General features: G+C 45.9%; 1 protein-coding gene across 3 annotated transcripts in view; it reads left to right on the plus strand.

The window, feature by feature from the left end:
• The window catches only part of LOC306834856 (breakpoint cluster region protein), a 37,122-nt gene that overhangs the window by 11,081 nt on the left and 1,361 nt on the right, over window positions 1-24,680 (plus strand). For all 3 annotated transcript variants that reach the window (XM_079361092.1, XM_079361093.1, XM_079361094.1), the window contains 21 exons: window positions 5,551-5,732; window positions 8,151-8,255; window positions 8,346-8,531; window positions 10,209-10,316; window positions 10,540-10,600; window positions 10,699-10,751; window positions 10,831-10,971; window positions 14,124-14,245; window positions 15,170-15,335; window positions 15,528-15,647; window positions 15,804-15,879; window positions 15,971-16,075; window positions 16,191-16,265; window positions 17,682-17,779; window positions 17,906-18,037; window positions 20,406-20,465; window positions 21,466-21,575; window positions 22,589-22,728; window positions 22,869-23,003; window positions 23,110-23,215; window positions 24,148-24,307. In XM_079361092.1, coding sequence (XP_079217218.1) covers window positions 5,551-5,732; window positions 8,151-8,255; window positions 8,346-8,531; window positions 10,209-10,316; window positions 10,540-10,600; window positions 10,699-10,751; window positions 10,831-10,971; window positions 14,124-14,245; window positions 15,170-15,335; window positions 15,528-15,647; window positions 15,804-15,879; window positions 15,971-16,075; window positions 16,191-16,265; window positions 17,682-17,779; window positions 17,906-18,037; window positions 20,406-20,465; window positions 21,466-21,575; window positions 22,589-22,728; window positions 22,869-23,003; window positions 23,110-23,215; window positions 24,148-24,307 — 2,441 coding nt within the window. The remainder of the gene's footprint in view (window positions 1-5,550; window positions 5,733-8,150; window positions 8,256-8,345; window positions 8,532-10,208; window positions 10,317-10,539; window positions 10,601-10,698; window positions 10,752-10,830; window positions 10,972-14,123; window positions 14,246-15,169; window positions 15,336-15,527; window positions 15,648-15,803; window positions 15,880-15,970; window positions 16,076-16,190; window positions 16,266-17,681; window positions 17,780-17,905; window positions 18,038-20,405; window positions 20,466-21,465; window positions 21,576-22,588; window positions 22,729-22,868; window positions 23,004-23,109; window positions 23,216-24,147; window positions 24,308-24,680) is intronic.

The raw sequence follows: 24,680 nt of genomic DNA on the forward strand, positions 1-24,680 counted from the left end.
AGGAACTGATATGATTGAACACGAACGATCAACCAAGGAAACATTAACAGAAGAAGCGAGAAGGAAAACAAGATAAGAAATCCAAAACTAAAACAGACCAACTGATGACCAAAATATGTCTCTACTAGAACATGTGCTGGTTAATAAAAAACACATCATGATTTAAAAACTGAATGTTTAATAGAAGTCTAATCCTCTTACAAAGCTGGAGCTAGAATAAGGACACGAGGTCGTGTCCTCAGTGTGGCTGTGAGAAGTCGAACGATACACGTGAGTAACACACTGCCATGTTCTGTCATACTGTTCCCATTAAATGTTAGTTTATAGTCAACATGCAAAGATTTTACTAATTTAAAGGTCCAATCAGTGAGATGTGTAGGAAACCTGCAGTGTTGAAGCTTCTCTGACAACAATGCAGCAGCCAGTATGTCCTCCTTCTAACTTTAGATTCTGCTCCTGAATGCTCTGGATCTGATTGGACCAGAGAAGGTAGGCGGGGCTTTGAAGGCCGTTTTGGACGCCCCTGGGTTTGCCAGATATGAGAGCAGTTATCAGGTGAACAGGTGTTGCAGCGATGGAAGCGGGCAGTGGAACTGCTTCAGATAGAAGTGATTGTACCCGAGCTAAAAAGCCTCTGCATGTTTCTAATAAGCTCCAGCAGCAGAAAGCTGCTCAAACTAGGATCAATGTTGGAGATGAAACATGGAGAGAGGTTAGAACGCAGAAAGCGTTACAGACCCATGCAGAGCTGGCTAAACACTGAAGCTACAGTGTCCACCACATGCAGAGCTGGCTAAACACTGAAGATACAGTGTCCACCACATGTAGAGCTGGCTAAACACTGAAGCTACAGTGTCCACCACATGTAGAGCTGGCTAAACACTGAAGCTACAGTGTCCACCACATGCAGAGCTGGCTAAACACTGAAGATACAGTGTCCACCACATGCAGAGCTGGCTAAACACTGAAGCTACAGTGTCCACCACATGCAGAGCTGGCTAAACACTGAAGCTACAGTGTGCACCACATGCAGAGCTGGCTAAACAATGAAGCTACAGTGGCCACCACATGCAGAGCTGGCTAAACACTGAAGCTACAGTGTCCACCACATGCAGAGCTGGCTAAACACTGAAGCTACAGTGTCCACCACATGCTGAGCTGTGTGAGCAGCCACTCTAGAGAGGAGGGGGCGGGGCCAAAAAGCTCCTAACAATGTTTGGATTGCAGTACCTGTTTTGAGCACTAGGGGTCAGAGTGACGTACTGCTCCTTTAAAGGCCTTTATTCCGTTAATGAGGACTTCTTAAGAGAAATGTGGGGAGAGAGAGAGTGGATTATACATGAACTAAAAGATAAAGGTCTGGAATTGAACCTGTAAGTGAAGTGTCGAGGACTGGGATTTTCCTGCCGCCGGCCAGTAACTTCACTTCTTTGCACTTCTGCATTGTCTTCCTCTTTTAGCCCTGGAGGAGTCTGTCCATGTTTCTGACCATTATGTGGCGGGACATAACGTGTTGCTTTTGTAGGTAGTTTGCAGTTTTAAAAGAGGAGTCTCTGCTTTTAAAACGGTTTCACAACAAACAGCATGAAAACTGGTTACTCTGACAAACAAGCAGGGAAATGAAAAGCTCAAGACACACTGAACGTTTAGTCAAATAGGTAGTGTTGAAGTGAAGACCACACCAACCATGACCAGAGAGCTCTGAGACTGAGACAAGACCGAGACGGGTAGGGACCGGGACCGGGACCAAGGCAGGACAAGACCGAGACAAGACCATAAATATCACATAAATCATCGTCTTGTGTTTCACTCACTCACAGAAATGAAATCATTCATTAGTCAAAGTTAGTCATTGTTTTTGAAAGAGGCGGTTGTGATGACGTGGAACCAGAGCCGGTCCAAACCATTTTGGTGCGCGAGGCATGATATGAGCAGTTTGTCTACCAAAGACAACATTCATACACTTAAAGAAAAGTGGCATTCAGCCTTATATTCAACACAATCTCTTTATTTTAAAATCAAATATACTTCTGAAGAAGTAAGAACAAAATGGTCATAATTCTTATTTGAGCTATTGATTAGCTGAAGGATCTGAGGTTAATATCGTCCATCTATAACACGCTATAATAAAACATTACATAAATCATGAATCATTGATCCGTGCAGCTCGTCACCTCCGTGTCTTCTTCAGATTCTTCCCGGTCACTTTGTTGTTGTTTTTACATGATGGTCGTTTATAACGTGATGTTAATCTGTTGGATCAGTGTCGCTCACTTCTGAAGAGTCCGCTGCCCTCCTCCTCCTCCTCCTCCTCCTCCTCCTCCTCCTCCACAGCGAGCAGGTAACGAGCTGCAGTGTTGTGATGCGTCGGGTCAAACGGGAGAATAGACCCTTTAAATAAGTGATATCGTTGTGTTTTCGTGACCTCTTTATTAACATTACTATATAATATCATGAAAATGATCATAGATTCATCATATTTAGTCATATTTAAACACATTTTACTTCTATTTCTTCTTCTTATCTTCAACTTTTCTTCCTCACTCATTTGGGGCGATAGCGGCGCCCCCTAGACTGGTGTAGTTTTGAGTCCTAAAACCAGGAAGTGAGTTAGCATTTTAGCGCCATGGTTCTAACCAGAGCCATATAGAGAGGCTCTGGCTCTCTATATGGCTCTGGTTAGAACCACTAAAAGTCAATGTGGATTTTGAATGTGTTTGTGTTTAGACGCCTGAAATAAGGTCTGTGGTTAACACAAGCTGAAGAGATGTTGATGTTTGTCTGAAACTACAGTGGTTGTCATGGAGACATTAAACGTCATCACGCCGGGAACGCTCTCCCTAATCCTCCTTACAGCCTCTAGTCATGTGTTTCAGTGTTCTTGTAAATATTAGGTTAATAAACAACTTATTAAGCTAACGTTTAGCTATCTTGTCAAATCCGCTGATTAGATCGATGAAGCATAACGGTCGTGACGTCATTACAAACCGACTGCGGTTTAGTTAGCTTGTAGCATAACATTAGCTTTTTACTTCTCTGGGCTGCATTAACTCTTCAAACTTCATATAAATGATGTTCATCTGTAAAGATTATCCTGCTGAACAAAACAGCTACGCGTCAGAAACGTGTGTTTGACACAGAGATTATTTTCTGCAATGATCCAAAATCCAAAGCAAAAATCCCATAGGCGAATTTACGTAGGAACCACCGGCGCCATTTTTTCGGGTTGGCCTACAAAAATACGTCTTACTATACCAGTCTATACCGCCAAAGCCACGGTCCAGTCCTTCGTGGAACAATCACCTGTTAGTGGGGGTCTCACAGTATCACAGCACTTCAAATAGGCTTCAGCTTAAATTGTATTTGTTGGATCCAGTAAAAATCTGTGTGTGTGTGTGTGTGTGTGCGTGAGCTGTGTGGGAAAAGATGACCTCGTGCTGAATGCCTGTTTCCGCTCGGAGGTGGATGATTTTCCTGACAGACCTGCCTGGACACTTCCTCAGCCTGTGATCAGCAGAACAACACTTCTCACTGAGGATCCCTCGTGTCGTCTGCAGCGAGGCCTCTCCATGTGGAAATGTTTCCCCTTCACACAAGTCTTTCCAGCGTTTGTCCACGCTCTGGCTGTTTGTTTTCCTCTGGACGGAGATAGTTTTGTGCTGCTCGGCGGCTGCCTGAGAGAGGACGTGTTATTCATGCAGCACCGGGGCAGATCTATAATCTCAGTGGAACACAGAGTGGCCTTTCACATGGACTTCCCCTGTGCTCCCAGGCTGTTTGGCTCACAGTCACCTCTTCCTACAGCAGTCAATACAGCTCCCTGCGTGTTTGTGTGAGTCCTTTGTCACTGTGGAGGTCACGCTGTTCGCCCGTCTCTCCAGGGTGACTCCACTCCATCCAGCCCCTGGTTTTACAGAATCCTCTCTTTCCTGTTTTCAGGTTGAGATGAACACATTTTTTCAAGCCTCTTCTTTACACACTTGACTCATCATCGGTACAGACACGTCTGCCTTTTTTATTACTCCTGCTCTGCATCCACCAGCCGCCACCTCTTTGACAACGATAATGACGATAATTACGATGATCAGTGCTGTTGAGTCAGGGGGCGGCTGACATTATTTCCAGCTCGCAGAGTGTTTTGATTGGTGTCTTTAGGTTGACTTGAATGTCTGAGATCACGGGGCCGACGAGCACAACATATATTTCTGACTTGTGACATTTGATTCTGGCATGTGCCTGCCGTCACCGGGGTTTCAAACAGGCGTGACAAGTCTCAAGTCCTTTTTTCTGTCTGTTTCACTGTTTGTGTCTGAAGAGCCGTGTAGCTGGTTAGGCTTTTATTAAATTTTTGGTTTGGACATTAGAGAACAGAGGTATTTAGACATGGAGAAGTACGCTTCAGAACTCTTTGAACTTTTAACGCTGCAGGTTTTTTGTTTTTAGACCAAGCAGCAAGTCTTAAAAAGTGCAGCTAATGCGGAAGTGCTAAATCCTGTAGTGTGTTGAGTTTTTACAGCAGACATGAACATGTTAACAGATTAGCTCATGTCTCGATCGGCACACACTGTGCAGGGGGGGAATGTTTAAAAACCGGCTCCGTTTTGATTTTAAAAACGATTTGTGTTCTCCGTAGTTAGCCGTGTAGCTGACATGAGTGACTTAAACTCCACCTCAGCTCCAGCTCTCAGCCTGGTGTCCAGTTGACTGAAAGGTAGCCTGCATTTCCAACATTGAGACCGCCATCGATGGGACTCCAGCGCCCCCTGCAGGAACACGTCACTCAGGCTTTAAACCTTTATATTTACAGTCCATGGTCTCGACTCATGAAGTAAATTTCCCTTGGTGACAGTTGTTCCTTTCTCATCATCCCTGATCGTGAAAACCTCCCGAGCTAACGAGGCCCGCTGTAGAAATAGGCCTCCATGAGCAGTGCACATGTTGCTTGCACGATCTTTCGCTGTCTGGCACGAGCTCTGTGGACGATTTGACACAGGTTCATGACGGGTCAGAACAGGTTTGATGTTAGGAATAGTGTTTCACAGAATAAGCAGACTGCTAAGTGTGTACTGTCTGGGGATTACTGTCGAGACTGTCAGTGTTTTTATAAAAATATACAAAGATATATATAATAAAGAGTCATTCAGGCTTATTGAGACACTGTGACTTTAACTGCCTGTAAAAGTCAGGCCAACTGTCTTCACTTTATCCTCGTACACAGTGATCACATTGTGTTCAAACTTTATCATAAAATAGAAGATGTATTAATCCTGAGTAAGGACACTCAGTGTTACACTCTGTTGTTGAACATGCTGCACACACACACACACACACACACACACACACACACACACACACACACACACACAAGCTGAAACACACACACATGAACAAACATGATCCTGTGCACTGATGGAGTGATCCGTCCGAGTGCGGGGGCAGCAGGGGCGAGCGCTCCTGAGTTATTACTGAAGATAACTTTTGTTTTGTTTCCCTCCCCATGGTGTTTCTCTGTACTTGAAACACTCTTGTTTTTTCTTTTGCTTCTCACAGAGGCTCCCTTCAACGAGTCCTCCTCTTCATATGGCTTCGAACTGGAGCCGTCAGAAGAGCAGCAGCCTGGCCATGACTCGCTGTCCCTCACAGGATCTCCATCGTCCTCCCCCAGACTCCGCTCCAAGAGCCGACACAGCCGAGACACCCAGTCCTCAGGCTCTCTGGAGTCCACGCTCTCGGTAATGTAACTGGGTCAACGTTTGGCAGTGCTGCTCCCTCCTTTATCACTCTCTCTGCCTCCTGCGTCGTCCTCCTCTGTCTTCACTCCTCGCTCCATCCATCACCTTCAGCAGCAGTGGCGCCTCATGTTGTCTCTGTTTTTCTGCCTGGCATTGCTTCTTCTTCTGTCAGTCCTGACACTCTTCCTCCTCTTTTCCTCGTTTTAAATTATTGATGCCACATTTTAAAGGTCACATATTCTGTAAGGTCCTCTTCTCCATGTTTCTCTAACTTTAGCATGTGTGTCTAGTCTGTCTACAAACCCCCCAATGATGAATAAAGTCCATCCTCTCCGTCTTCTGCCTGCTCCACTCTTCAGAAAATGTGTGCTCAAACAGGCCGTTTGCAGATTTTCCCTTTATGACATCACAAAGGGCAGTAGCCCCTCCCCCAGATGGGTGACACTCCCACAGCTAGGCGCACTGTAAACGAACTCTAAACGGCTCCTGACGTGTCCACGCAGCACGAGCCTGTTCCATCCTCTGAGCTTCACGGTAGATATAAAGTTAGGAGGAGGGTCGTTGTTGGCGCAACGATAAGTGAAACAACCACAGTGAACAGGATGGAGCGAGTGGTTACCATGGTTACTTCTTTTTCTTGTTAGATTTGTAAACAAACTGTGTGCATACTGCCACCTGCTGTGTACATACACTGCTGTACTCAGGCTCACAGCGATGTTACTAACATGACCACAGACCAGCAGGGGGGAGAGGGGAGGGGCAAGCCATCTCATGTCTAATGTCAAAACACCCTGAGAAATGTGTCACCTCTGTTTCATGTCTGCTTCAACTGTCTGACAAAATGACGGTAACATTTCAGCTTCATACTTCCTGGCGAGAGGATATCACTCCTTTTCTGTGTTTTTGTTTGTGCATTAAGGCGCTGCAGCCACTCACACTCAACTCAGTATGACTGTTTCATACTAAAACAACACCATCATTAGTGCATCAGAGAGACCAGTAAAGTCTCATCCCTTTATATTCATGTTCTATATCCAATCTGTAGATTGAGTTGAACTTGACATAAAGGAGTTCTAATTATGAACTCTTCTGATGAAGATTACCTCAAGTGATTTGATTTTCCTCATTGAAAGAGTTTTGATATCTGTGAGTGTATGAGAAGCATCCTTCACAAAGCCGGGGAGAGAACCACAGAGAGAACATGCAAACTTCACAGAGAGAGAGCCTCCAGTCAGACAGGGATTCAAACCAGGAACCGGCAGAGCTAACCTCTGCACCGCCGCGCAGCCCTCTCCTCAAACATGCTGCTTTGCTAAACTTTACTTGATGTAAGTGTAAGAGAGAACTGCCGGGAGTTCAATCAGAAGAAGGCAGCCATAGAGGGAGCACATGAGGGTCTTTCAGTGCCAGGGACCACACAGCATTCAAGCACAGCGAACGCTGTGGGTGAACAGATGTTCAGAAGAGACCCCCCCCCCCCTCTCCGGCTGTCTGTGGTATTCTTGTCCTCTGATGTGAACACTTGAAGATCTTCAAAGTGTTGGAGCGGGTTGGGGGGGGGCTGCAGATGTAAAACAAAAAAAAAGTAAATCTGATTTAATGGCTGAGCCTGATACAGACTTTCTCTGGGCTCCTGTGAGATTTTATACTGACGTGACAGTCAGCAGCAGGATGACCGATGAGCTGTTCAGATTAATGACTTGTTGACTAGAAACTCGTTTTTCATGTTTAAGACTCACAGAGGCTCTGGTGACGGCCTCCCGGACTGTAAAACTCCTACACAGTTTAATCAAACCTGGACTGTCTTTATCCCATCACAACAATATGAGCTCAGAGGGGTTCTAGTTTTTATTAAAGCTCACACATTCTCCTCCTCTTCAACCAGTTTAGAGAAGTCTCAGAGCTCCTCTTCATCATGTGTGTGAAGTGTGTGGTTGTAAATCCACTCTGATCCTGTATTTGATCATGTCTATAAACTCCTCTATTTCAGCCCTGCTCAGAACAGGCTGTTTCTGTGTCTGTAGCTTTAAATATGTAAATGAGCTGTGTCTGGCCACGCCCCCTCTCTGGAAGGGCTATGGTGTACTCGGTGCTTTCTGGCTCCATGTCCTATTGTTTACGGTGAGAAGGCAGACTCAGAGGGCAGAACAAACACCTACTGTAGCTGTGGGAGTGTCACCCACCTGGGGGAGGGGCTACTGCCCTTTGTGATGTCATGAAGGGGAAATCTCCAAACGGCCTGTTTGAGCACACATTTTCTTAAAAGTGGAGCAGGCAGAAGACGGAGAGGATGGACTCTTCTCATCACTGGGGGGTTTGTAGAGAGACTGGAGACACATTTTAGAGTTAGAGGAACATGGGATTGTGTCGGATGGTGTCTTGATTTTCACGTTCATCTTCTCTACATGTTTGCATCAGGTGGAGTTGGATCAGGAGAAGGGACTCGAGATGAGAAAGTGGGTTCTGTCAGGAATCCTGGCCAGTGAGGAGATCTACCTCAGTCACCTGGAGGCTCTACTGATAGTATGTATAACTTCTGATTTGTAATTCGTCATGCAGTTCAACAGCATTCAACAACAGTTTCCTCCTTATGGACTGCGATTATTTCTGTAGCCCATGAAGCCTCTGAGGGCCGCAGCCACGACTTCACAACCAGTGCTGACAATCCAGCAGATCGAAACCATCTTCTTCAAAGTGCCGGAGCTTCATGAGATCCACAAAGACTTCTACGATGCTCTGCTCCCTCGAGTCCAGAACTGGGGCCACCAGCAGTGTGTGGGCGACCTCTTCCAGAAACTGGTACGATGGTGATGACTTCTTTGTTGAACTGCGTGTTAAAACAAGTCATCAGAAATGTTCATCAGTGACTCACTGCCTTCTTTCATGATTACTAACGTTAAAAACAAACAACTAATCCATCATCGAACAAATGTCATCAACGATGCCTCCATTTTTAAAGTTTACTTATTTGAAGGAGCAGTATGTCACTCTGCCCCCTAGTGTTTAAAATGGGTACTGCAGTCTAAACTCTACTCATCACAGAGAGCTGTCTCCCCCCTCCTCTCTAAAGTGGATGTTCACGCAGGTCACCATGTGGTGGACACTGTAGCTTCAGTGTTTAGCCAGCTCTGCATGTGGTGGACACTGTAGCTTCAGTGTTTAGCCAGCTCTGCATGTGGTGGACACTGTAGCTTCAGTGTTTAGCCAGCTCTGCATGTGCTGGACACTGTAGCTTCAGTGTTTAGCCAGCTCTGCATGTGCTGGACACTGTAGCTTCAGTGTTTAGCCAGCTCTGCATGGGTCTGTAAAGCTTTCTGCGTTCTAACCTCCTTGTTTCATCTCCAACATTGATCCTAGTTTGAGCAGCTTTCTGCTGCTGGAGCTTATTAGAAACATGCAGAGGCTTTTTAGCTCGGGTACAATCACTTCTCTCTGAAGCAGTTCCACTGCCCGCTTCCATCGCTGCAACACCTGTTCACCTGATAACTGCTCTCATATCTGGCAAACCCAGGGGCGTCCAAAACGGCCTTCAAAGCCCCGCCTACCTTCTCTGGTCCAATCAGATCCAGAGCATTCAGGAGCAGAATCTAAAGTTAGAAGGAGGACATACTGGCTGCTGCATTGTTGTCAGAGAAGCTTCAACACAGCAGGTTTCCTTCATGATCACAGAGGGAGAGAGATTCATTTTCTCTCGTTACTCAGCTTAGTGATTGGGGCTTTTAAGAAATAGCCATTGAGGAAATCTTTGTTTCTGAGCAGAAACAGCATGAACCTGTTGTTCCACTTCTTTTCATACTGCTGGAATGCAGCAGGAAATCATCAGAAACTATCGTAAACAAGATAGATAGATAGATAGATAGATAGATAGATAGATACTTTATTGATCCCGAGGGAAATTCAAGTCTGGGTGAAATGGAAGAAGCAGCAGAGCTGATACGATGAGAGCTGTTTTATTGGTGGCACTTTAAACACTTTCTGCCCTTTAGGAGAAGAACATCAAACTACAAATAACATGAAACCTCACATGGCGAGATTAAACGTTCATTCATGATCAAATAGACCAACATTTGTCAAGTCAGCAACGTTCAGACACTAATTATAGAACTGCTTGAATGTCATACCTGTATCTTTGATCGGGAGATTTGAGGTCGTAAAGGCTGTTAGTAATGTTCAGGGCTTCTTCCAGTGCACATGTGAGTAGACTGCCTGGAGTCATCTCCCGGCCAGATAAAAGCCTCCCTGCACCACATTACAGGCAGTAAAGGAGAACAAAACGCTCTATAGGAGGTCGCCGAATAAAAGCTACCTCACTCTCTTCGCATGGATGAAACATGAAAATACAAAGATTTATTCGGAGACACGTGAGCACCGATCGAGTCACTCAATCCTCATGTAATGCCTGAAAGCACGTGTAAGGACGGCACGCCGCTCCTCTGTGCTGAAATGAAGGTAATCTGTGCTCTGTGTCCCCTGTAGGCCAGCCAGCTCGGAGTGTACCGGGCATTTGTGGATAACTACAAGGTTGCTGTGGAGACTGCCGACAAGTGCTGCCAGGCAAATGCTCAGTTTGCACAGATATCTGAGGTATGGAATCACGCCATGCACAGCAGGAGCGATGCAGCCAAGTGTTTGATGTTTCACAGTGATGACGAGGCGTTTTTTTTGTTTTTTTTAAGCAGTCGGCCAAAGAACCACGCAGCTCTTTACAGAGGCGCTGATTGTTTTTAACTGCACCAGGGGGAAGGTCTGTGTGATTTAATGAGGGGCTTTTTACTAACCGGTCTCTGTGATGTTGTCTCCCTGCCAGAATCTCAAGGTCAAAAGCACAAAGGACTGCAAAGACCAGTCTGCTAAAAATTCACTGGAAAGTGAGTAGCAAGTGAAATGAGCCTCCACATAAATCAATATAGCTATAAGTAGTTGAGCTGTGACTCTGCCTGTTGATCTGACTCGTCCTCCTCCGCAGCTCTTCTCTACAAACCTGTGGACAGAGTGACGCGCAGCACGCTCGTTCTGCATGTGAGTCGATCTGCCCATCACAGTTCTAGAGCGACATCCTGTCTGCAGCTCTCTGTAACCGTGTGATCCTCTCCTCCAGGACCTTCTGAAGCACACGCCGTCCAGCCACCCAGACTATCCGCTGCTACAGGACGCCCTGCGCATCTCTCAGAACTTCCTGTCCAGCGTGAATGAAGAGATCACGCCCCGTAGACAGTCCATGACCGTGAAGAAGGGAGAGGTCAGTAAGGAACATGTGTTTCAGGAAAGATTGAACCAGTGTAAATCCCCTCCAGAGAGACTGTGTGAGTGTGTACAAAATGAGGTCGTACGGCCCTGTGTCCAAGCGTTTTTGGCGAGCGCTAGACGTACCCTCAGGAGTGTTTGCGTGAAGCGTTTGTGCGCTGAGAAGAAACCCGCTACACGTCCATCCTGTTGACAACATCCGCTGCTGGAGCAACACTGCTCCGTCTCTTTTTGCTGCATGTTTTAAATTGAAGGTCGATTATTTCCTGACCTCTGGTGGGTACAAGGCCGCAAAACTACATTTGGTGACGTTCAAAAAATGTAAAGATACACGTATGTCAGCCCTGTTATTGATTAGTGACCAGTCCGGAGTGTAACCCCGCCTCTCGACCAATGACAGCTGGGATCTGCTCCAGATCTACCCGAGATGGGAAAAGCTGTATAGAATATAAAATAGATGGATATCAATGTGTCTGTTTTGAAGTGGATTCGTCGTCCAGCGGGTTTATTGGGAACATTTGTTTTCAGTGAAGAGAAACCGGTCAGAGGATTAAAGCTGTTACTGATCACAGATGTGAGCAGGAAGTCCACCTGTGCTGTCGTCTGTGTTGATGAAGTCAAACCCACCAAACCATGCAGAGTGTAATGGCGAGGACTGAAGCGATGAGACACAAAGGCGCAGAAAGTAAAGCTCACCACTCGTCCATGGTGGTTTACTGACTGACACGCTGATCTCTCCATGCACAAAGATATGCTCCACTTATTTCTTGATTTATTAAACGCTCATCAGATGATCGCTGGATTAAACGTTCACATATTTTGTTCATGATTTTAAAACCTTTTTACGACTCTGATTTCTCCTTCAAACTGCAGCCGTGTGGATTTCAGGCTCGTATCTGCCCCCGTACGTTGCGTCACATCTTGGCTGCTGTCAGTAAAAGCTCAGAGCACAAGGTGTCTGGAAGCTGCCATAAAAACCGGAGTGTGAGTCAGGTTGCTGCTGACTCATCTCAGCCTGTCTGATTTCGTTGTGAGGGAAGTGGAACACAGAGGAAGCTCGTGACAAAGCAGAGCAAACACTAGAGGCAAGGGGTCTTTCTCTATGCATGCAGAAAACCAGGAAAACCAGAAAATCGCCCACTCCCGAGTTCACTCCCATCCTTCCTTGCCGCGGGGTCGACTCTGCTTCCCAGAAATGACCTGCTGCTCTTCTTATGAAAGTGACTGTCTGGCCTATCTTAGCCAGCCGTCTCTGCTGGGTGTGTACTGACTTAATCTTGCTTCCTGTCCCCGCTGCCTCCCCCCACCCACCCACCATGCATGTCAGGGCTGTGATTTGGTTGACATGACCGAGAACTTCCTCTGGTTTTTCCTCCGAATGGCCGAGCCCTCCTTCGTGGGAAAGAAAATACTCTGCACTGAGTCTTAATGTTCCTCACAGGTAGATTTAAAGATGAAAAATAGCACGTTGTCGTTTTAAGTGATAATCTTTGACATTAGGCCGTGCAGCTTCAGCTCTTGTTTTCCATTGGATTATTTGCTGCGTGCGGTTTATCTCTAGACAATACACGGATGTCACCCTGCTGATTCTCCTGAAGCCGGGGCAGAACTGAACAGGTTCCAGCGCTGAGCTGGAGCTCCGAGAAAATCTGAAAAGGAAACTGTGCTGCCGTGGTTTCTCTGTTTTTTTTTGTTGGTTTTATTTAAGCACCGTGGTCGGTGTGGGATGGAACTGTAAGCAGCCTCAGCACGGAGGTCAGAGGTCAGGAGGCAGAGGCGGATTGTGGAAGCACGCAGCTGCAGGGACAGCTCATGTCCAATGCATGTGCCTTTAACCTCAGCCGGCTGAACAGATCAATGAGGATTAAAGGGTTCATTATGAAAACAAGACACAGGGCTAACATTTCACAGTATGGCTTTCATACTCGTTACAGTGCGCAGCTGGACGAAGCTTCCAACGCTAATAACAAGCATGACTATTTTAACCTTATAGGTAATAAAACAGCACGTGAGACTTAGCTTTCATTAAAACTGAAAGATGAACTTCTCAACTTATCAGGTCCATGTTTTTTTGTTTTTAATATCTCTGGTGTTGTCTCGTGACCTTTTCCTCTTATTCCAGCTGTGAGAAGCTCTTTGTTTTTGTTTTTTTCATTATTTCCTATTTGATCACTCTGAAAACCACATTAGAATCAGTTTGCAGTGCGGAGACACAAAGTGAGTTGAGACCTCTGCTAGCTCAGTCGACTCTCAATTGGAAGGTTGCGGGTTCAATCCCCAGCTCCTGCAGCCACATATCCGATGTGTGGTCAGGACACTTAACCCCAAGTTGCTCCCACTTCTTCATTACCTGCGTGTGCGTGTCTATGAATGTGATCAGTTTCCAGCATCAGTGTGTGGATGTGTAGGTGTGACCTGAGGTTTAAAAGCACTTTTGAGTCGTCAGAAGAATATAAAATACATAAATAAGCTCAAATCCAGCCATGCTTCAAAGAGAAAAAAAAGCTAGCATTAGCATGTAGCATTCTCAAACATTCATAATATCATGTTGATATTTAGCACGTTTAAAGCCATGATGTCTAGCACGCTAGCAGTTCTGGTCAGCTGTCCTGTGACACAGTGCTGCACACATTTAAGCTAAATGCTAAAGTTAGCATGGCTGAGGCTGACAGAGATTTATCACTATACCTGAATATGCTGAGTTATAAAGCATACAGCACAAGTTTAAATAACTCAACAACACTTCTGCAGGAAGTTTTAGTCAGTTTTATTTTATTTCTTCATATCTGCTCATCAGAACATCAGATGCTAAAGCTAGCGGTTCATCTTTACAGTGAGTCCTCAGACACTAACTTGCTTTTCGGTCTCAGCATGTATGATTTATTGTTTGGCGTTGTCAGGGTTATTTGGTCTACTTCCTCTATGAGGACGTACAATAGCTGTACAACCACATGCTCGACAGTAATTACAGACATACATCAGCACAGTTGTGCATGAACCTTTTTAAACCGAGCGTCAACAGAAACGTGAAACACGTCAGTGTGAGGCTCGTACTTTGCTGCTGTAGAGTAGCTAGGAGGAACATTTAGCTCACCATGGTGATGTTTGGTATGAAAACGACTTTATGACGGGATTTCTCATTGGCAGAACCGTCAGCTGCTGAGGGATCGCTTCATGGTGGAGTTGGTGGAAGGCTCCAGGAAACTCCGTCACGTCTTCCTTTTCACCGACCTGCTGCTCTGCACCAAGCTGAAGAAACAGGCTGCAGGGTGAGTCTGGGCCGGGAGTCAGGCCTTGTTACCTGGGACATCCTCTAATTTAGATCCCTGTTGGGGAAACAAGGATGATGGGCTGTTGTCCTCCAAGCGGGTTCAAGTCCAGCCTGTGGCTCCTTTCCCGCACGTCATTACCAACTCGCTCTCTCTCGCCCCTGTTTCTAACTCTATCATCTGACCTATCAGACAAAGGTAAACGTCTGTAAAGAAAGGGGAGGGGGTGAGTACAACGCTGCCCATAAGGGGGCAAATATTAAAAGCTTTCTGGGGTCCAGGGGCATGAGGAGACAGTCAGGGTGTACCATGGATCATCCAAAAGGGTAATCATTTAACCAAACATTTTTAAAACCTACACACTCACCATGACTTATCAGCACAACAAAGAAACACATTTTATTTAGTTCTAATTTTAATTTGAATGTAAATTACCTGTTTTTGAATGAACCCTTTTTTTAACGTTAAAGTTTAGCCCATTTAATTTAACTGTTAGTAATTTGATGGGCGGCACACTCATGTCTGGACCTGCAGAACGTGTTTGACCCTGACAAGCAGTCCAGAGTCACACAGAGGAGGTTAATGTTAGCCAACAAGCTAGCACAGCCTCTACTGATCCAACACACATGTAATACTGTAAGGACATCTGTGGGCGGGCCTGGGAGAGGGGGCGAAGGTCAGTCAGCTGGACAGGCATTCAATTTCTTCCTTAGACTTTGAACTTTATTGATCCTTTTGGGATGACTCCCTCAGGGAAATTTAGGAGTGTTTGAAATGTTCATTGTGACCAACAAGAGGTTGTCGTGGAGTTAAAGGTCACATCGTATGTTTGTTCTTAAAAACATTGTGGGGAAAAAGCAGGGCAATGCGATGATAACTACATAACAAAAACCTCATTTGAAAAAACGTCTTGTCCTCCGACAGAAAAGGGCAGCAGTATGACTGCAAGTCGTACATCCCTCTGGCTGACCTGACCTTCCAGACCATCGAGGACTGTGAGTCCACCTCCATCCCTCTGGTCCAGGACGAGGAGATCGACGGCATGAAGATCAGAATCTCCCAGATCAAGAACGAGATCCAAAGAGAGAAGGTGATCTTTACACTCACAAAATGCAAAGAGAGAGGAGTGACTGCACAATGAAGCACGAGAACAAAGAGAGTTTAGTTTGAAGAAACTAAAAATAAAAAGAGGAACCTGTGTGAGATATTGCTCATGTGAATAGAACAAAAGTCTAGACAGCATGTCACTCACGGCATGAACTCTTTCACTATGAATCTGTAGAGAACCACGAAAGGACTCAAGGTGATCGAGCGACTAAAGAAGAAGTTATCAGAACAAGAGTCTCTGCTGCTTCTCATGTCTCCAAACATTGCCTTCAGAGTGGCCAACAAAAATGGAAAGGTGAGTCCAGGTGATTTGTTCTATGCAGATGTTGACTCTGTTCTGGAGTCTCATAAACATCTCCAGCTGGTCTCTGCTGCCCTCTGCTGTTGATACGTGACAGCTCACAGCATGAGCGCGCACAATGACGAAGCATGATAACCTTTCTTCTTCTAGGGTTTTACATTTCTCATCTCTTCGGACTATGAACGTGCAGAGTGGAGGGAGATTATTCACGAGCAGCAGAAGAAGTGTGAGTTTCCCCCGACGGCTTCATCACAACAAATATGTGAGCTGGTATCTGTGTGGCTTCTTCATGGTTCACCTTTCACTGCACCCTGCAGGTTTTAAGAGCTTCTCTCTGACCTCTCTGGAGCTGCAGATGCTCACTAACTCGTGTGTGAAACTTCAGACTGTCCACACCATCCCCATGACCATGAATAAAGAAGGTAATGTTCCCGATGCATTCTGCTTTTATTGGATTTTTAAATATCTGTGTGTGTGTGTGTGTGTGTGTGCAGCTTTTATTTGATCTGATCTTAATCTGCTTTCTTAACTCCACAGATGATGAATCCCCGGGTTTATACGGCTTCCTGAACGTCATTGTGCACTCTGCATCAGGGCTCAAACAGAGCTTAAGTAAGTGGCTTATTCTCCTGTTTTGAGCTAGAAATCCGTTCACTGATTATTCCAGAGGTTGCACGGGGAGTCCAGGCTGATCCTGCTGTACCCGCCCCCTCTCACTGCCACTGTCAGCTGGTTGGGCAGCTCCAGGGAAACAAGTGGGATTAACCAGGAACACTGTGTACAAGCCTATTATGTCTTTCTCAAATCACCACTCTCTTCAAACTTTGTGTCTGTTGTGACCAAAAAGCTGTTCTTTGAAATACTCAGTCGTACGGTTGAGGCAGTGGGGAGTTTCACAGCTCCGGATATATCCAACACAAACAGACTCATTCTCACTCAGAGTTTCTCCTGCCGGTCCCCTTTATGTTTATCCTGCTGCAAGTCAGAGTGAGCTGTGAGAACACAGCAAGATATAATCAGCAGAATTCACCTCCACCATCTTCTTCTCCCCTCTTTAGTTCTGTTCAACTTCTTTGTATGTCGGCATTGGCCAGTCTGAGCTCGTCTCCTCACTGGGACAAAGAAGCGTGAGCACATAACTCCGGTACTTTCCTCACTGCACGGGCTCCCGGTTAGGTTCAGGATTCATTTTAAGATTCTTTTAATTGTTTTTAAATCTCTATATGGGCTGGCCCCAGAATACCTGTCTGACCTCATTGTGGTCCACCAGCCACCTCGAGCCTTGAGGTCAGCTAACCTGATGATCCTGGACATTCCCCGTTCCTTTTTAAAAGAGCGTTCGCAGTCGCAGCCCCCACTCTGTGGAGCTCCTTACCTTTGGCTGTGCACACTGCGAGCTGCCTCTCAACTTTTAAAACTCAGCTGAAAACACATCTGTTGTCTTTGGCTTTTAACAGTGTATAAGTGACTTTTATTGGGTTTTATTGTTGTGCTTATTGTTTCTGCTGTTCGTGGTGGGGGGGGGGGGGGGATTACTGTCCTTCACTATAAAGCACTTTGGTTGGCTACTCGCTGTTTTAAATGTGCTATATAAATAAAGTTGACATTGACAACTACACAAAGCACTGATAGACGGACACATATCCTCTCGTCTTGAGGAATCTGTTTGTGTTCATGCGCTCCTTCCACGTCGTTCTTGTTTATGTCACATCATCTCTCAGGAGACGCCCCCCCCCCCCCCCTCGTCTGACAGGTATAGTCTCCCGCTGTCTCCAGCACGTGTAAACAGTGAGGTCAGGAGAATGTCCGGAGGAGTCCTGCTGAAATGATCTCAATATTTTCAGTGCAGATGAGGAAACGGCTTAAAAAAGCAAGTTAAAACGTGTCACCAGAGAGAGGCTTCTGTTGGGGCGGCATGCGGTTACATCAACACAGGCATTAGTTTGTACACGCCTCAACCAGATCAGTGAATCCTCAGTTTGACTTTGTCATTGATTCAACCAGTAAACTTGTCCTTGTGCCCCGTAGACCTGTACTGCTCCCTGGAGGTGGATTCCTTTGGCTACTTTGTCAACAAAGCCAAAACACGTGTGTACAGAGACTCCACAGAGCCCAACTGGAACGAGGTAAGAGTTCAGATCACGAGGAGAAAGTGAATGAATGAGACCCTGCATCTCACACAAACCTGTGTTCAATGAAACCAAGACAGAAGAGGGTTACAGTACGCTGTCTCTGCACTCTTATCATACCAGGAGTTTGAGATCGAACTGGAGGGCTCTCAGACTGTGAGGCTGCTCTGCTATGACAAGTGCTGCAACAAAACCAAGCAGAGCAAAGAGGACGGGGAGATCACGGACAAGATCATGGCCAAAGGACAAATAAAGGTATGGATGAGCATGACCTCAGTCTAACGCTTTCAAACATGGCAGCTGGTGTAACAGTTTGATGTCCAGTCCTCGCTGGTCATGTGAGAGTACAGTGCTTCCTCCCTGCAGGGCCTCCACAGTGGGGACTTATCCGAACTGCTGACCCACCGTGGGATCTTTTTAGCTAATCTCGCCCCGTGGCTCCCTGCACTGTTGAAAATGAGTCATTTAGTTTGCCCGTGGGTCGTTTCAGCTTGACCCCAGCGAGCGTGTTGTGACAGAGGGCGGATTAGACCTCAGCCGAGTGAAGCTGTTGGCAAAGCTCCCGAGTATGACAGAGGGACACAGACACAGAGGGCTCTGTGATCGGCCTGTGCAGGGATTTATCTGCTGGCATCGTCATGCAGAAACAAGCCGTGTTATTAAAGAGCTCACAGCCTGGAGAAAGGACACCTGTCAGGTATTAACTGACCACTTGTCATATTGTCCTCATCCTGCATGGCTTTTTTTATGTCTTCATTCACTGCACCATATCAGAGGGCGGTTACCATGTAAAGACAAATATTTCTATGTGTGTATCGTTTGGGCAGGAAACTTAACCCCAAGTCGCTGATTCATCTGTGGGGCTTCTGATTACTCGGGGGCGTCAGGAGTTCACTCTGTTAGAGCTTGTGTTGGGAATTGGAGGGTCGCTGGTGTGGACAAAATCACTGGTGGATGGAGAGGTGCCAGTTCACCGTCTGAGAACTGCCACTGTGCCCTTGAGCAAGGCACTGACCTGGGATCATGGGATCAATGAAGTAAATCTTACTCCAAAACTTTTTCACACCGCAGGTCACACCGACACATTCACACACTGATGGTAGAGGCTGCTGCAGTGTCCATCAGTATTAACTCATCCATTCACACACATTCACACACTGATGGTAGAGGCTGCTGCAGAGTAAAGAGTCCATCAGTATTAACTCATCCATTCACACACTGATGGTAGAGGCTGCTGCAGAGTAAAGAGTCCATCAGTATTAACTCATCCATTCATACACATACACACACTGATGGTAGAGGCTGCTGCAGAGTGAAGAGTCCATCAGTATTAACTCATCCATTCATACACATTCACACACTGATGGTAGAGGCTGCTGCAGAGTGAAGAGTCCATCAGTATTAACTCATCCATTCATACACATTCACACACTGATGGTAGAGGCTGCTGCAGAGTGAAGAGTCCATCAGTATTAACTCATCCATTCATACACATTCACACACTGATGGTAGAGGCTGCTGCAGAGTAAAGAGTTCATCAGTATTAACTCATCCATTCAGACACATTCACACACCGCTGATAAAGCAGTGTGTCTTCTCTAGCGACGACGAGACCTGCAGTATAAAAAAAGGTCACCAGCTCTCCTGTCCTGAGAGAATCCTGTTCAGGCTACCTGAGGTGCTCAGTGACCAGGAAGCTGTCCTGACTGTGGCAGGCATGAGCACGTCGGTAATGAGGGTAGGAGGGGATTCTCAGGAGTTAATCCTCCAAATCCAGCAGAGAAGTAGAACAACAGAGAGGCGAGCGTGCACGGCAGCCTGCGTGGCTTTGTTCTTTTTGTGTTTGGAATGAAAGGATCTGGACCCTGACAATACTGAGACATGAAGACGACATTAAAAGATCCTCAAGACTCTTCAAGGAAATGTGACGACTGTCTGTTTGTCCAGGGAAGATGGACCTGCCTCTCTTGTTAGTGCTGTTGTCTGGACAACAGTGAGATCTGTTGAACAGTGCTTTGTGTTTTAACCTGTTAAACAATAGCCGGAAAAAGAACAGTGGAGAAAATCAGGAAAGCTCATGCATGTAAGAAGGAGTGAGAGTTACCCTCTCGAGGAGGAGATTGTGGATCATGCTGGGAACGGTCCAGAGGAAGAGGCAGATTCTGCTCCAAGGAAAAGCCCGAGCACAGGGGCCCGTCTGTGGCAGCGAGTGCGCAGCAGCCTGCTCAGGCCGAAGGTACACATGAGGACAGAAGCACAAGGATGATTGTTTATAGACTTGTTTCGAGCATATATTCTCTCTGAAGGAAGGATGGTTGAGAAGAGATTGGATGGTCTCTTGGTAGAAAAGGAAGTCCTCCATGTGAGAGCAGAACAAAGCTTAGTGTTGAGGACACGATGTGAGCACATTACTCATACCTGATCACTGTATTAGTCAGATGATCAGAATAGATCAGTGACATGGGACGACACTGAGTGGCCATATGGACTTAGATGTTATGTGAGGCTGAGTGTAGTGACTAAGCAGATGAGGCTTTTATTTACCTACAGACATGTTAGAGTTCATTTCTGTGCAATTATAATGAAGTGACATTTAACTGTAGAATCTCCTCTTGTATTTCAGCTCGACCCTCAGGCGTTACAGAATAAGGAATGGCAGAGGGCAGTCATCGCCATGAACGGGGTAAGTGTTTCTGGAAAGATCGGCTCCAAAACTGAAGTCCGCTTCTCGAATGCAGAAGCACATTTTAAAGGAGCAGTATGTAACTCTGACCCCTAGTGTTTTAAAAGTGATACTGCTGTCCAAATTTAAATAAAATGGTTAGAGCTGTCTCCCCCCTCCTTTCTAAAGTGGACGCTCACACAGGTCACCATGTGGTGGACACTGTAGCTTCAGTGTTTAGCCAGCTCTGCATGTGGTGGACACTGTAGCTTCAGTGTTTAGCCAGCTCTGCATGTGGTGGACACTGTAGCTTCAGTGTTTAGCCAGCTCTGCATGTAGAGACACTGTAGCTCCAGTGTTTAGCCAGCTCTGCATGTGGTGGACACTGTAGCTTCAGTGTTTAGCCAGCTCTGCATGTGGTGGACACTGTAGCTTCAGTGTTTAGCCAGCTCTGCATGGGTCTGTAAAGCTTTCTGCGTTCTAACCTCTCTCCAGTTTCAAAAGCATCTCCAACATTGATCCTAGTTTGAGCAGCTTTCTGCTGCTGGAGCTTATTAGAAACATGCAGAGGCTTTTTAGCTCGGGTACAATCACTTCTATCTGAAGCAGTTCCACTGCCCGCTTCCATCGCTGCAACGCCTGTTGGTTTGCATAGAAAAGCTGAAGAGAGACAGGAAACATTGGGAGAAGTGGGTGGGTGATGATATACAGCAAAGGGCCTAGTTTGGATTCAAACCCGCAGCTGCAGCGAGGACTATATCATCTTTACATGGAGCATGCAACATCTGCAAGGCTATCCGGCGCCCCTTAACTTAGTTTTTACCTGCTTCCGTAGTCTTGTAGGCTTGAAGCATATGTTAAGCTTCTATCAGTTAATTTGTGTTTTGAACTTGCTGTCTGTGCTGCACTTTTTCTCTTGTTATCCTTTAATGGCTGATCTGTCCCTTACACTCACAGGGTCTGCTGTTTAGCTCAAGGTTAGCTTGGCTTGGTTGTAACAGTTTGACTTTTCATGTTTCAGATTGAAGTGAAACTTTCCATGAAGTTCACCAGCAGAGAGTTCAGTCTGAAGCGGATGCCGTCACGGAAACACTCTGGCGTCTTCGGGGTGAAGATCAACGTCGTGACTAAGTGAGTTGTTTTGTATGTTTGTCATTCACATAATGTGCCTCCGTAATTCATTTATCCATTTAAAGGTCACATGATCTCCTCCTTTTCAACCAGAAGTGTCAGGGCTCCTCTTCATCATGTGTGTGAAGTGTGTTGTTGTAAATCCACTCTGATCCTGTATTTGATCATGTCTATAAACCCCTCTATTTCAGCCCTGCTCAGAACAGGCTGTTTCTGTGTCTGTAGCTTTAAATATGTAAATGAGCTGTGTCTGGCCACGCCCCCTCCCTGGAAGGGCTCGGGTGTACTCGCTGCTTTCTGGCTCCATGTCCTATTGTTTACGGTGAGAAGGCAGACTCAGAGGGCAGAACAAACACCTAGCTGTGGGAGTGTCACCCACCTGGGGGAGGGGCTACTGCCCTTTGTGATGTCATGAAGGGAACATCTCCAAACAGCCTGTTTGAGCACACACTTTCTGAAAAGTGGAGCAGGCAGAAGACGGAGAGGATGGACTTTTCTCATCACTGGGGGGTTTGTAGTATTAGAGTTAGAGGAACATGAAGAAGAGGACTTTACAGAATGTGACTTTTTGAACATTTGTTTTGAATTGGCATGATACCAATGACAAAGCAGAGGTTTTACTTCTGCATTAGTACTATGAATAATATCAGGAACATGAAACATGAGCAGATATATAAAGATCAGCCATCTCTATTTTTCTTACTTGCACTATCTTTTTCAGACAGTGACATGTTAAAAATAAAGGGAGATTTACTGGTGACCTTACCAAGTGATTTCTTGAGTTGTGAACACTTTTTGTGGGCTTTTATTTCACACAACAAAATCCTGTCTCTCAGTCGTGAACGATATGTCAAGATGGTAAATGTGGTCTTTGTTTTGTAAAGTGCCAATGTGATGACTTATATCAGTACTTATAATAGTCTAGGTGTGTTGTGTTTCCAGCCTTTATATGACGTATTGATCTCGACGCTGGCCCTTTAAATCTTGTCTTTGTGTGTCTTTGTCCTCATTAGGAGAGAGCGCTCAAAGGTCCCCCTCATTGTCAGGCAGTGTGTGGAGGAGATAGAGCGACGGGGGATGGACGAGGTGGGAATTTACCGGGTCTCTGGCGTCGCAACTGACATCCAGTCACTGAAGGCTTCTTTCGATTCAAGTGAGTTCACTCTGAGTTTGATTTCTCGTCACAAATAAGGACGACAAAACCAAACAACTGGGGTGAAGGAACACGTGACCCTCATCTGTGTTCCTGGTTTCTTTTTAAATCCACGTTGTGTTGTCTCATCTTCCCCGTAGACAACAAAGATGTGTCGGTCATGATGAGGGAGATGGACGTCAATGCCATCGCTGGAACTCTGAAGCTGTATTTCCGTGAGCTACCCGAGCCGCTCTTCACTGACGAGCTCTACCCAAACTTTGCTGGAGGCATCGGTCAGTAACCGATTCTTTACTCAGTGTTAGCGCAGAATTCAAAGTGACTTGAATGGAAGTTGTGGGTAAAGCTGCCGACGCATTGACGTGTCCTTGTGCCTCGCAGCTCTCTCAGACAGTGTGGCCAAGGAGAGCTGCATGCTCAACCTGCTGCTGTCGCTCCCAGAGCCCAACCTGGTGACCTTCCTCTTCGTGCTCGACCACCTTAAAAGGTAAAAAACGTCATCGCTCATACTTTGCTGGTACGGTTGTATTTCAGTCTTTGTGTCTGTCGCTTAATGTTTAAAGTGATAATGAAAGAGAGACAGGAAATGTTGGGGGTAGAGAGTCGAGGGGTCGACATGCAGCAAGGACAGAGGTAAGATTGAAACACATGTGACGACGAAGAGCAAAAAGCTTTTTAAAGGTGACGAGATCCATCACATCCAACTATCACAGGAAGTAGGTGTATTGGACCTCTGAATCTTTGTCAGATGTTCTTAAACTATATATCCACCTTTAAGGTTACAGTGCATTCATGAGATGCATTCACTTCAGAAGAATGAGTTTCTGAGTTGTAAAATGCCCATGAACGCCCGCTCAAGTTGGACTCGGAAACACGGAGGAGAATCCGGGGGAAAGACGTTTAGTTAATGTTAAGATACTGTTATGAATTCACATGTTGCACATCATCTTTCTTCCAGCTCGATTACATCCTGCTGCGTTCTCAAATTAGCTCCCACAGACTCTTAACATTTTACTTCAGGACAATTTCAGGCTAAAGTTGGTGTAAAGAAGAAAAAACAAAAAAAGCTAACCTCCAAAATCTGAGGACATTTTCAGGAGATTTCTGCGAGCGTGAACGGTGCTTGAAAAGTCTTCCTTTATTTTGAAAAGTATAAAATGTAAAACACATTGACTCTTTGGCAGCATGCTGTTCATCGCTCACCCTCAGCAGGGTCGACAGCCGTCTCACCACTGCTCCTGTTTGCTTTGTGCAGCACACAGACGCATTAGTTTGAATATGAGTCTGTTGTATTCGTCTCTAAATAAACCTCACAGAGATTTAAATAGCAGGTCTCAGACAGAAGCAATCAAGTTTGATGCAGAAGTTCTGTTCTGGTTTGAATCAGAAGTTGAATGTGATTTCTCTTTGCTCTTTCAGGATTGCTGAAAACGAGTGTGTCAATAAGATGTCTCTGCACAATCTGGCCACGGTCTTCGGCCCGACTCTTCTCAGGCCGTCTGAAAAAGACAGCAAACTCTCCAACAGCTCGCAGCCCATCTCCATGAACGACAGCTGGTCTCTGGAAGTCATGGCTCAGGTAAAAGTCGATCCAGGGTCCGTTTCCAACGAGTGGTCGGGTGTGGTTCAGCACAGGTCACCCCTCCACATAACTAAATTAAGGCAACGCCCCATAGTAGAGACCGCCAATAAATGTAACAAAGAACGTGACACAGTAAAGAAAAACGAAGGATTCCTCAAAATGTCTGCATTCCCAGTTTAATAAAACCCCTTAAAACATCGCTGAAACATCCCCTCTCTCTTGATTGACAGGATTTATTCATGGTGCGTTTTGTGTTTGTCCTTAAATTAATGCCGTCGCACAGGAAGTGCTTTCGGGTCAGATCAGTACGCTTGGCATCCCTGCAGAAGGGTACCAAAAAGTTGTAGGGTACAGATCCTTTATTTTGGTA

The sequence above is a fragment of the Symphodus melops genome (genome assembly GCF_947650265.1).
Source record: "Symphodus melops genome assembly, chromosome: 1".
In the NCBI taxonomy this organism is placed as follows: Eukaryota; Metazoa; Chordata; class Actinopteri; order Labriformes; family Labridae; genus Symphodus; species Symphodus melops.